Here is a 13,630-nt window from a genome sequence, read left to right as displayed (position 1 = left end):
TGGAGGATGGTTCTCAAGGATGATTTTTATCTGAAATATATATGCGATTTTTGCCATATTCCATTCATCGCGGGCACACTTCACGCGCGAAAAAAAAAAAAAAAGCACACCTACAGGCGGACTGACGTCACGTGCACCATTTGCTCACTCCAATGTTGCTCCAAGCAAGCTCGCCAGTGGGGCAGGTCACCTGCCCCTGACGTCACATCTAGTTTCCCCACTGCGCCTACAACGAACGGGTCGCAGCAGTCGCCTTTTTTCTAGCCGAGGTTTATAGTTAATATCTCCGTTATTCTAAAGCCGGAGTCGCACTAGTTATACATTATACACGAACATCCCGTCACACATGTATGACGAACGTTTATCACAAACATCCCCCAAAATCCCACAAATGACCGTACAGTGCTGGTCACATATCTTATACAGCGGAAAAATATGTTTTAAAACACGTCTGTATAACCAGTGTGACCGTGTCGTCATACAAGAAAGCGCTCTGACTATGTTTGACAACATGTTGTCAAACACGCGACGATGTATTTGGGCACTGCCGAGAAACGATGATGGACAAGTTGGATAAACGGGCGTATTCGCCACGACAGTTTTCGTTCGCACGAGTCAGTGTCAACTAGAGTCACTAAATAAGCTACGCTAAGCTAAGCGTAGCTTATTCGTGACTCTAGTGTCAACGACATCGTGATGCGCGTGAGTTATTTTGCACGAGTCAGTTATAAGTTGGTGTCAGCGACATTGTGTTGCACGTGTGTTAAAAATGGCGAGCTCTTTGCCTGCGCACATGGAGTATGGCGTGGAGCATGAAACAATCGAAAATCAGTAAGTGTATGCCCGCCATAGTAATTGCAGCCCCGTCTTCGTCGTCTTCGTACATTTTGAATAGCGATGTCGTCGAATGGAAAGTATATAAACTCATCGGTTGGTTACTGTGACACTGACGTGTGCCATACGTCAGGGTTTAAGCCACCCCCACTGTTCCTTCGGTTAAGTTGTATAACCAGTGTGACCGATGTTTGAACAACACGTATTCGAGACGATATGTACAATCATACAAGCGTTTGCATCAAACTAATCAAACGATGTTGTCAACGATGTCTTCAAACGCGTGTGGCGTATGTATAATGCTCGATCACACTGCAGTTATGCAATTCTTGTATAACCAGTGTGACCGAGCATTATACATACGCCACACGCGTTTGAAGACTGTTCATTAAGCAATGTAAAGTTTAAATAAATTCAATTCAATTCAATTCAATTCAAGACATGTTGTCATACATGTTTGGAGCACGTGGTGCTGGTTGGTGGTGATGGTGAAAGGGCTTGCCGTTGTCGGCCTCACGTATGTGGTCAACGTCACGACTGACGCCCTGGGGAATGTGCGTCCTGGGCCGACTTCTAAGGGAACTGTGCCAACATATGTCTGAGCACGTGTATAACCAGTGTGACTCCGACCTAACCAATCGTATTGCCAACTGTAGGATGGGACAAGCTTGCTCCATAGCCGGCATAGTCACCCAGAAATGCATTACATATGCTTACGGACGGTTTGAGGATCTCTTCATAATCCCTTTAACAAACCGTACCGTGCCACCCAACTGCCGGTGTCTTAGCGGTGTGCCGTAGCGTAGGGTAACCTTTCCCGCCTTTTTCTTTTTTTATAATCAACATATATCCCCCCCCCCCAGCTAAAATCGAACGGGCAACCTTGTGGTCAGTGCGCTATACCGATACTTCTATCTTTTCTATCATGGTTACCAATATTTCGCAACGCGGAAATTAGATTATCGAGAAAAAAAATCATAATAATAAGTAGCACTAAAGTGCGAAAATTTCTTTCGCTCATAAACGATATGTGATTGATTGATTTGAAGGAAAAATAAAATGGAGATATCGCTTTCACTAGTGTAAGACCAGCAACTCAGCATCGCTTGCACCAGTTACATTGGATGAAAGGCCCTTGACACGACGATGGTGATGATTCCGACAAAAACGATTACAAACACAGATTACGCACACAAATGTCACGCGCTGTCGACGTTCAAACAACTCCCACAGTTCATAGTGTAACGCGCAACATTAATGCACGTGATTCGAAAAAATACAGCGCTGTCGTCAGAGAATGCACCATAGTACGATCATGAATTAATTACCTGTCGTCTGAATTAAGTGGCTTCCTCCGTGGGCACTTCGCTAAATTCATTATCCAGGGGAACGGAGCACAGTGGGGATTAGAGCAAGCACGCCACTGATGTGGGGGAAATTAAATTGCACGGACGACCGAAATCCCGTCAAAGTATACCTCTGTATATTCTCCGTTCGTTTTAATGAGACGTCACGCGGATTACATTAGATTAGATATTAATGCCACATTCTATGTATTAGGCGATCCGTTACGCTTACTGAAGGACAATGCAGGAACTCCGAAGACACATAAACGCGACACTGGACATTATTAATGGATCCTCCCTGTTCGCATATATATGAAGGACTTGGACACTAATAAGAGGCTTTTGCGAGTAGCATTAATTAAGTTAACTCAGTTAATGCTCAAGAACTTAGTTGGTGACGTGATGAATGTTTCAGTGACAAAGCTCCCTCTATAGTGAAGCAGTATTAAGTTCAAGTTAAGGGACCGCTGGATCTCGGTTGAAATGTTAATTGGCGTTGGTTACGTTAAAATGTTGGTTAAAACTGCTACAAGGTGCACCAAAGTGCAAGAATTTCTCGCCGGATTGGGCAACTTACCGACCTTGTGGCATATTGATAACGATTCCCTTTTTTTTTTTTTTCTATTCCATTCATAACGACGAACCTACACTCTTAAGAATGAACTTCACCGCATAGCACACACCTAGCCAACCATGATATCGAATTATATCGTTATCTGCCCTGATTTGGTGAAAACTGGAGGCGTACGCCTTTTTTTGTGTGTGTGTGTCACTTATGCTGTTCATACAAAAGTGGCGTACTCATCCCGTTTTCAACAATGTGTCACGTGCCCACCTTTTTTAGTTTCCCGCCACTCGTTAGCTTGTAACGATCGTAACGGCGATGAAGCGATTAAGCCCCCAGGGCAGATAATGCTATCATTCGAGATGATGGTTGGCTAGGAGCGTGCTATGCGGTGAAGCTCATTTCTAAAGGTGTACAACAAATATAAGAGATAACTAAAAGTGAGAATCTAAAGAGAACCGACGCCCTCTCAACTGCACCTGGTTTCATTCGCTCACTCTGCGGGGAAAGTAGGAAAAACGAAAGAAGCCTATGCGAAACTTATAGCGAATTAGCGTGGTCATGTCTTGGCAACACGGCCTATAACGCTCGGAAATTTCTAGTCTGGCACTCGCGCTGGATACGTGACTGTTGCCGCCCGAACACGAGTGCCAGCGTGAGTGCCAGGAAACTAGCGGTTTTAGTCGCTTGGATCACGCTAGGGGCATCGTGGTCGCTCGTGTTCCGGTTGCGTCGTCTGCCAATTCAGTCGTCTGCTAACGCACGTGAACCTCGTCGTGGGGGTACAGCTCGCATCAGAGTTAACTTGAACGCCATCCCGGCCTGCGGTCCCTGCTGGTGCTTAGAAGAATAACGGCGGAGGGTGTTTGGGTCATCTCGTTCCAGTTAGAGGGGTGACCGTAGTTATGAAGGCGATTGTTTTCTGCTAGGCGCTTCCAGGGTGGCCCTCTTCACACTGCGCAGGTTGGAGTGGCGTTCAAGTTAACTGTGACGCGAGCTGTACACTCTAAGTACAGACGGGGGAAGGGTAACTGTCTGAATCAGTTCGACGTTGTTGCCCGCACGACTACAGCCACACATACACACAAAAAAAAAGAATCTGAAGGAGGACGAAGAGTGAAGATGGCGTAGATGGTGCGTGAGTCTGTCGGGGAGTGCAAAGGGCTAGAGGGGTCGTTCGGCAAGACTAGCTTCCTGCAGAAAGAGCTTTACCGCACAGCACGCTCCTAGCCAACTATCACCTCGAATGACAACGTTCTCTCCCTTGATTTGACGAAAACGGGGGACGTACGCCATTTTTGTGATAGTTATGATCTGCATAATGCAACAAATAATATCGCATGCCCCTGTTTTCAGCAAATCAGGGGTAAGAACGATATCACTCGGGATGATGGTTGCCTATATAGGAGCGCGCCATCTGAGAAGTTCATTTTTAAAGGAGGTAAGAACTCCTATCTGCATGCCTTTAGTTACGGGTTTAATAGGTGCAATATTGTTCTTCTACGCTTCGTAATTCTATTCACAATTTATTGTTCAATCCTTCTCCTTCATAACATGTGCAGCGTTAATACAAAAACGCACTCTCTTTCGTATTCGGGCGAGTACACGCACCGCCGTCCAGATACCTCTATCCATCGTTACGTCATCTGAAGAGTTGTAGCACCCAATCAGACGCCCACGCGGAGGTACACATAACGTTCTGCTTTACCCTCTTCAAGATGAACTTCACTGCATGGCACGCTCCTAGCCAACCAACATCCCGAATGATAACGTTTTCGTCTCTGATTTGTTGAAAACGGGAGGCGTATAGCCCATTTTGTAGCCGCGCATAATAGATACACAATAGGCTTCGCCTCTCGTATATCAACAAATCATGGGCGAGAACGTTGTCATTCGGGAAGATGGGTGGCTAGGAGCATGCTATGTGCTGAAGATACGCACCTATCAAATTCACCTATACAAAAGCTGTCACAGACAACACGTTGAAATCGCCGTTTGGAGCCGACACCGTCGGCGGGCTCGCTTGGTACAGTTCATGCCTGTAGGCCTGTACCAATATACAAACGGGATTTGTCGATGCGCAATCTGCTTCTATCAGTACGCGGTACAGGAGCTTTAAAGTACTGCACAAGAGGGACTTTAAGGTACTTTAAAGTACTGACGTCAACTACATGGACGATTAGGGGTGAGGTGATTCACCGCAACAATTGCGGTACCATACCTCAGTGTGTGTGTGTACTGACGTCAAATCTTTTCGCCAATCACAGGAGACCCGCTGCAGTGTGCAAAGAAAGCAAACTCGTCGAAAACTAACACCGAGTGTACGCCTTTATTCTCATTTATTCTCATCAATTAATGCAAAATACAAAGCACAACAGGGCGTATAATGTCTCCGTTCTCAATAAATCCCGGGAGATGGAATGAAATAGTTGGGAACGGTATTGTTGTGATGGTTTGTCAAGGAACGGTGTTATACGGTGAAATTATGTTTCTAGAGTAAAAAAAAAAGTGCAGCATGAGGCGAGACGAGATATGAGAAGATGAGGAAGGGCCTCAACGCAACGCCCGTTGTGCAGCGTTCGGAAGCACAACATTTTTCAGCACCAGTGCGGCAAATTCACGGAAGTTATCGCCCATAGTTCCGCTGCAGCTGTAGCACCCATTAGTCACCGCTACCGTCACGCACACAAAGCAGCATTTCCCACTTCAGCTCTTTGTTCGTTTGTGGGGGCTGTTCTGAGATACAATTTATCCGCGGTGTAATTAATCTGCACGAACAAAAAACCGGGATACCTCATCGTGCAGGTGGTAACAAATGTTGCAACAGCCATATTATTCATTCTCTCCGTTTGCGCTATTCCATACATCCCTCCCCCTCCCCAACACCCTCACCCCAAACGTTTTGGAGACACCCCCCTAACTTTTCTTTTTTTTTCTGTCCACTCCATGCCGGGCGGCCTTTGTTATTTCAACTTCAGACACGTGTCGATAATGATACATTAAGCTGTTATGACGTAATCGCAATAATGACACCCCCATTTTTTTCAATCCCCCCCCCGTGCCTATGATTCTGGATAGACCACTGGCTACATATATTACATATGTTATGGCCGCATGCACATGCACGGCACATAACGGTACGGTACATAGCATCCGCCCCCCATACCTGGCAAGTAACGACGTTTGTAATGCTTGGAGCCGTTACAGTAGTCCTCAGCGAACACTACGGTTCACGCACGACGCAAGGCACTGATACGAAATTACCACGCACAGATTTTATCACCTTGTTCATCACTGCCGCACGAACGGGCGCGTTAAGTAGCTGCTCTCTTGCTCCTTCTCGGGCGCTCCGAGTTTCGTGCTCATGGAACAGCTATTAAACGGCACTTCGACGCGCTTGAACTGCTTGAACACGCTCGCTGCGCTGGCGTTTCTCTCTCTCTCTCTCTCTCTCTCTTTTTTTTTCTGCTCTCCCTCTCTGCTCTGCTGCCGCCCCACGTTTTGCGTTCTCTTTCTCGACTTTCGTGGAGAGGAGGGAAGAGGACACGTGACGGAGCATGATACCCCTTTTCGTGCACCCTCCAAAAGCAGGTGTGTGAAGAGCGCGCTCGCGTACGAAACTCGGAGTATTGCCAAACACTCGCGCTCCGGAGCAACCACTTGACGCACCCAATGCTTCCAAAGGAAAAACTTCAAAACCGCGCTCATATGTGAAGTCGAACGTTACATGAATGGCGACACGCGCGAACCCTTTACTCAAAACAATCGAAATGGCGGTGTCGCGCAGAGCAGTTGAGACGGTGCTTGCCAGACGCCTTTATGGCGCACAACATTGAAGCGGCAGGGGGCGCAGTGAGCTGTTGTGCAATGCAATGACAGCCGCTTTGTTGTTGTTGTGCGTCTGCTTGGGGAGCAGTGTGGCAATGTCTCAAGTGCTTGTCGCAACAGGGCCAGTGTTTCGATGTTATAATCTCGGCCTTATAATTTTGCGCCATAACTCTGCTCAGTCTCCTTGAAACTTAGCAGGATCTAATCGCCTTCAGAGCTCTACATGTATAGAAAACACAATGCCCCACCTGTATTGAGTAATTGCTGAACACGGCATGCCGGCATGGCTAAACTTTTATAGGTCCTTACCGTGGTTAAAAATCGTTTGACGAAATTAGCTTCTATGGATTGATTGGGGTGGGCAATTTATCTTCATTAAGAAAAAAGTAACACTACCCTCTGCCAAAGAAAGAGGGGAAATATATGAGTACCTCGGGCGGCTTTTGTGTCTATTTTGCTAATCCTAACATATCCAGCTGTTCAACCTCCCCACTTCATTGTCAGAATATAACTGTTGTTGTTGTTGTTTTTGTTGTTTCGCGTGGAAAACTGACGCTTGAAACCGCCAGCAGATTCGGAGAATTCGGAAATTGAGAATGATTTCGCTTGTCCCCTGATTTGCTCGGGACGAGGGGTGCGAAGGCCAGCCATTAATTGCGCAGCACGGTGCCGTTATCGCCCTCGATCCGTAGAAAGCACGGGGCGTACACCCCCTCTCCCGTTTCCAACAATCAGAGGACAGAACGATATCAATTTGTATGGCGGTTCGCTCGCATCGTGTTATACCGCTGTAACACGGTGCAGACTTCAATGATAGTTGAAAGCAATGGCCATTGGCGTAACGCCACCTCGCGTGTAACGTGTCAACTTCTCAAAGAGCATTGGGCCCAACGCCCCCTCACAGGTTGACGCGAAACACGCTTGGTGACGCTACCGGCATGTTCAATGGCAATTCGTTTCAATCATCATTGACGTCTGCCTGCGTGACAAGGGGGACCCACGTTCGAATCCGTGCGCCGGGTGTCCTGATGACAAATGTCGGTATAGTCCCCTGTGAAGTCGGCCCAAGACGCACGACCCCCCCCCCCCCCTGCGATAGTCGTGACGCTGCCCGTCTAAGCGTAGCCGGCTACGGCTAGCAATTCCACAACCACCGTACGAAAGGGTATTACGTGGCGAAGTTCCTGTTTTTAGGGTGTAGCCTTGTCAACCTGAACACGCATTACCAAATTTAGGTTTACTCTAAATTTCAATGTAATTGGGGTAACGATTTTAAGTGTTACGCCGCAAATGAGAGCTGCTCCCCAGGTGCGTTATTCCTTTCTTTTTCTTTCTTCAGCAGAATGGCAAGCCCGGTGTCCATATTTTGCTGCCATTACCTTCATTCTGTGAACACAAACTCGTGATACATAATTGGAGGAAAGCCCTTCCCTAAGACGTGAGACGATTCCGGTTTGACGATGTCAACGCATCGAGTTCCTGCTCTTTTTTTTTTTTTTTACTTCTTCTTCTTCTTGTTTCATTTATCCATCCTTCCGTCGTTCTTGATACAGAGCGCGTGCATTTTCTTCATTCCTTCTCAGAGAACTCGCGGCGTGTTTCTGTAAAGGGTGTATCCTTCTATATAAAGCAAGCTATCTGTTTGTCAGTCGTTATTCGACGGACTGCAACGGTAAGGTTCAAATTATGTTTTCTTAATTTTTTTACGAGGTCGCTGATATAGAAGAAGGTAATTCATGGAAGGAAATGCCATAGAGACGTTATTTTGGGGCATCTTATATAACTCCGACAACTGCGTTTAACGAGACGAGATTTCAGAAGCGTCACTTGCCCTCACTTAAGCTTGTGAACAAGATTCTGAGGGAGTTCAACAGCGCCTATTACATTTCATTTTCATTTCATTTCCTTTTGGCCGTTGTGGCTTCCTGCCGCAAACCCAGGTCCAACGGCGAAAGCAGTTTTCTTACTCCCATATCTCCTTCCTCAATCTCCGAGTCTCAGGACTCGTGAACTGCATGTAACGTTGTGCTAGTGTTTATTCTCTTCTTTCTTTTTGTTTCTCTTTTCTTTTCCTTTCCTTTCTTTGTGTTGCTTTTTGTTTTTCTTTCTTTCCTCTGTTTCGATTCCCCCCTTTTTCTTTTTCCTCCCTTTTCTTTTTCGTTTTCCCCTTCCCCCTTTCTTTCTTTTTTTTGTTTCGGAATAGCAAGCCGGCTCTTTGCCTGGCTAACCTTTCCTTTTTTTTTCTTAATAAACATATCCCCCCCCCCCTTGTTCAAGAAACACAACCATTCCGTGTCACCTTTTAGTTATTTTTACGTCGTTTTTTTAGGTACCGCTTTTCGCTTCTGTACCGTGTTCTATAAGTTTGAAGCCTGCCAACGCTCTGCTCTCAAAGCTCTCTTGATGTTTCTGTATGCCATAGGACTTCGATCCTTATTGTGAAGGAACTCATTATTTCATTCCCCGCATCACCACCAGCAGTGGGGTAGAGTATCGCCCCCTGGCGACGAAACTCCCCATTCATCATCTCATAATAAAGTTTGTTGTTGTATAAGTTTGAACAGATGTATAAATTATAGAAACATCGTCAAGTGCACGGGTATATAGGCAGAATGCTTGCTTGCTATAACAACTTGTTACAGTATGTTCCACTGTGTGGTAGGTTCACTAAGGTAGGTTCACGACTAACGCTCTGGGGAGGGGGAATGTGCGTCCTGGGCCAACTTCAAAGAGAAATGTGCCGACATATGTTTGACAGCGTCCGAGGAAAACCCAGAACAGAAAAACCCTACAGCACATACGGCAGCGAGACTCGAACCCGGGTACCTCCCGGTCCCGACGGGACATGGCCAGCAAGCTACCAACTCATTTCCCGCGAGCTGAGCGAGTGTGCTGGTGTGGGTTCAGGCAAGAAGCGAACGGAAGGATCAATGAAACGCGGCACACGTCGGATTGATGCCGCCGTGTGACGTGCAACGCTTGAGCCAGTGCAACGTTTTCTGCACCGCAACGACAAGCGGAATGTGCCATAATACTAGATGCTCCTAACCACCCAAGCAGCACAACATCTTGGCCCAATATTGGACCAAGATTTGGCCAATATTTTGCCAGTGTTGCCAATGTCGGCCCAATATTGGGCCAAGATTGGATCAATATTTTGCCAGTATTGCCAATGTCGGCCCAACATTGAACCAAGATTGGACCAATATTTTGCCAGTATTGCCAATGTTGGCCTCATATTGGGCCAAGATGTGCTGCTTGGGCATCATCTTTCTAACAACCTTCTATAGGTTAGTAAGATTCTCGTACTCTCTGAATCCAAACAGGCAATTTAACGGCTGGGCAGATTTACAACAGTCGAGGTCGTGTCGTATATACAAGACGTCCATTATGAAAATCGCTGTTTTCTTTGCTTACAGCCCCGAGTTGCCTGCGCCAGTCGTGGCAGGGCCTTGTGCAGCGCCGAATAAGGCCACCCAAGATTGGGGATCTACCACGGTGAGTTCGTACTGACTGCTGAAATCTCTACGGTGGACCCTGGATTAGAAAACTGTCCCAAAACACATCACACAGGACGGATTAACGTCAGCTACCCTAGAAGGAGGGATTAGATAAGCCTGATTTTCAGGAACGTATTCTTTGGGCTGCTACACGTCCGTTCGATTTTTGCTTTGTGTGCCTGTGCGTAGTGGATATGAAGTGGTGCAAATAATGTTGCTTTAAAGCACTGCTAAATGTGTGTTAAAATAGTAGTGCGATAGTTTGCACTCACGATGTACGACGGTAGGACTTCGTAAATATCATTCGTTGCTAGTCCCAAGTTTTCGGTACTTTTCTGTCATCGATTCCAATATTTCGCTCAGCGGCCTTTGAGCCACCCCATCGTCCCCTGCCACTTTTTCTTTTCCTTTTTTCCTTCTTTTTTATTTTTTGGGAATAGCAAGTCGGCCTTGGCCTGTCTGACTTTTCCCTCTTTTCTTTATCTTTAATAAACATATCCCCCTCCCCCCAATATTTCGCGAAAAAAAGAAATCAGGACGACCGCGAAATTTGCGCACATTAAGCCTTCCTGGCACTTACTACATTTACAGTATGTACGTAATATGTGTCACAGAGCAGGCGTACATCAACGTTATTAACCCAGCAAGAGAACATGTTGAGCATGTCGTTAACTGGCCCGTCCGATGCGACGTGTCATTAATGACTGGAAATAAACCATATGCCTTTCAAACTACGTGCAGCCTTCTTCCAGTGTCTTGCAGCGAAGCTAAATTAGTACTGGTCAGTGTATGCTTCCAAGCGTCGGCAGGTGGAAGCCCATTGTATATTGTGTGACAGAAAGCGGACGGATGATAATTATGAAGGTGCCCCTGTATTACTGCTGACTTCGGTCATCTGGGAAATCATCGCTCGCAGAAGAGGTGGAGACGGGAACTTCAAAGCCAACGGTGTTCCTTTGGTGTGCTTTGGGCGGAATCTTGCGCAGGATGAAAGCATTCGCGCGAGCAATCAGCTTCCTGAAGAAATAGGATGCTGAAAAGGAGCTAAAAGGCATTGGAAATGGCGGGTCTTCCAAATTAAAACCATCGAAAGTACCGTTACCTTTGTCGTGCATGCTGTAGAGCTTATACAAAGGAATGCCTCTCCTGCTATTCCATTTAAAAGCAGCTCAATGCTGGCGTCGCTGTATATATACGTATATTTAGAAAGGTAATACGATACCGTTGAAATAGAAACAACGCAGTACTTTTCCGATACAGTATTTCCATTAATGGATCAGGTATCTCTTCCACAACGCATCTAACGACGGTGTGCTATTTATGTTCCTTCCTCTTAATTTGTTATGCGGTGTACGTTTTGTCATGTTGCTTCCTGTTTATGTCAGTGTGTCTGTCCATCCGTGGCATCTCCTGTAAAGCGTGCTTTCACTGCATTGGCCCTGTGTACGCCGGAGAAGCAACCAATACTGTACGGTCGTATATGTCCTGCATTCGGAGATTTGGTCAGTATGACCAAAGTCACCAAACGACCTCTGCATTCTTTTGTTTTCTCTCTCTCCCTCCATCACAGGCAAGGCACAAAACAGGGTACCTGACGTTTTAGGTGCTTACAGGTTTGGGTGCTCGACGCTCCAAGCTTATTTTTATTATTATTATATTATTTTCTAGTCTAACAACAACGTAAAGGTTGCGATAGTAGGGAGGTCCTGCATAAGAGAATGAAAACGTTAATCAATACTTCTACACCTTCCCGATAATTTTCTCGAGGAAGTTGCGGACTTTTTGAACGCGAATCAATAAGAATGCACGGGAACGGCGGGCACGCGATGGCGAAAGCGCTCGCAAATTTTTACCGATGCACGCGAGAGCTGAACGGTAATTGCACAAAAGCAATTTCACCATGCTGCCTCTCTCTTCTTCTGTTGTACGCGAAGTATTGTACTATACCTTGTTAAAGGCAATTGTTATCCAAGTGCTTAACGATGGGGGATGTTATTACTGCAATTTCCTCGCGTATAGGATGACCAGACTCGCAACTTGCTGGACAAAGAGGTACTTTCTTCGGAACGTTATGCAGAAAGAAATCGCGCGAGTCTCGCTTGCGTTGCGGCAAGTGCTGCCATAAACGAAGCACGGCAATTCTGGAAGCGCGTTGATTGGAAAGAGAGGAGGGTGTTCAAAGAGAGAAAACTGTTACGTCGAAGCGTGCGAGGCCTGGAAAACGACCGAGTATAGTTTCGAATGAGCCAGGTGGTGAAAAGGAAGGGCGGCTATTGCGTGATGTACCTTGGGAGAATGAACGTCTGTCCTGGGATTCCGAAGTACAGTATCATAATGTAAAAGTTGCGCGTTCCTGAATGTTTCGAGAAGTTGAGGAGAACTTTCCTCCCAGAATTCCCCAGCGGAAGATGTGGAAAACGTCATACAGTTTCTTGCTATCACGTGAGTGTGAGCGCTCAACGTCGTGTCTTCACGTGCACTGGTAATCGCGGTGATTGTCCTGCGACACAGCCACCAGACGGCAAGCGTAGCCGACGACAGGAAAAGACGCCGACAGTGTCGTCTGCTATGTGTCGTCTGCTAAGTGCGCAATGCGTCACTCACAATATTCCGGCGCCGCGTGAATGCATGGGGCGAAATTTCGGCTTCGTGAGCAGTTCCTTGCTTTTTCTTCCACTAGAATCTTCCGTGAGGATGTCGCTTGTACGAGTACATGGACAGAGTTACGTTCTAGTTGCGATGTAATCCAGTTTCGTTATCGTACAACATCATCGAAAACAGCGACCAACCGCATGGTCGAGTGGGTACAAGCAACCGCGCACTGGTAGTAGCCAAGGGCGTGCTGAAGACAGGGAGGTGATGGGTTCGAGTCCTACCACCGGCTGTGCTGTTTGAGGTTTTCCCTGGGTTTTCCGGCAGACTTTCCACAAATATGTCGGCACGCTTCACCCTGAAGTCGGCCTAGGATGCACACTAAGCCCCCTGTCCTGCCAGCCGTCCTCCCTCCATCTGTCCACGTCTATGTGCCTCTCATAGCTACAGTTGCTTCGGGGCGCTAGCACAGAATCAAAAAGAGTATAACTTTCGGCGCAGACACATGACGGCTGTACTAACACCATAGAAAAAAAAAAGGCAGTAAATTTGGGATAAATAACAGCTTCTAGTTCTCTGGGTCGCAGTTAGTCCCGGTTTTAGTCACCTCACCCAGTAATTTACTCCCCCGCAGCGCAGACAGTCACTAAGCATCGCATAAACCTCAGAGCATATAGTTCCCAGAAGGGACGCATGCCATGAAGGGACGCCAATGCGTCGATTTTAATTCCAATTTATTTCCTTCCCTCGCCGTAGCAGACGATTATCGGCAGCCAATAAAAGTGCTCGAATGATCTGACATTCACAGCACGCCAGAAGGAGCTGGAAAAGATCGCTGCTGCTGCGCGCGCTTTTGTAATCTAATTTTCCCAGGAAATGCCCTCTTTCCAAAGGAAATATTTGGCGCGCCAGTTCCTGAACGTTGTATGTTTATATCACACCGTAAAAAGACATACATATATACT

General features: G+C 46.6%; 1 protein-coding gene across 2 annotated transcripts in view; it reads left to right on the top strand.

Moving 5' to 3' along the window:
- Nucleotides 1-13,630, top strand: part of LOC135370722 (calcium/calmodulin-dependent protein kinase kinase 1-like) — a 129,581-nt gene that overhangs the window by 86,154 nt on the left and 29,797 nt on the right. For both annotated transcript variants that reach the window (XM_064604536.1, XM_064604535.1), the window contains exon 2: nucleotides 9,993-10,071. In XM_064604536.1, coding sequence (XP_064460606.1) covers nucleotides 9,993-10,071 — 79 coding nt within the window. The remainder of the gene's footprint in view (nucleotides 1-9,992; nucleotides 10,072-13,630) is intronic.

The sequence above is a fragment of the Ornithodoros turicata genome, chromosome 10 (assembly GCF_037126465.1).
Source record: "Ornithodoros turicata isolate Travis chromosome 10, ASM3712646v1, whole genome shotgun sequence".
Taxonomy (NCBI): domain Eukaryota; kingdom Metazoa; phylum Arthropoda; class Arachnida; order Ixodida; family Argasidae; genus Ornithodoros; species Ornithodoros turicata.
This window is presented reverse-complemented; position numbering and strand designations above follow the sequence as displayed.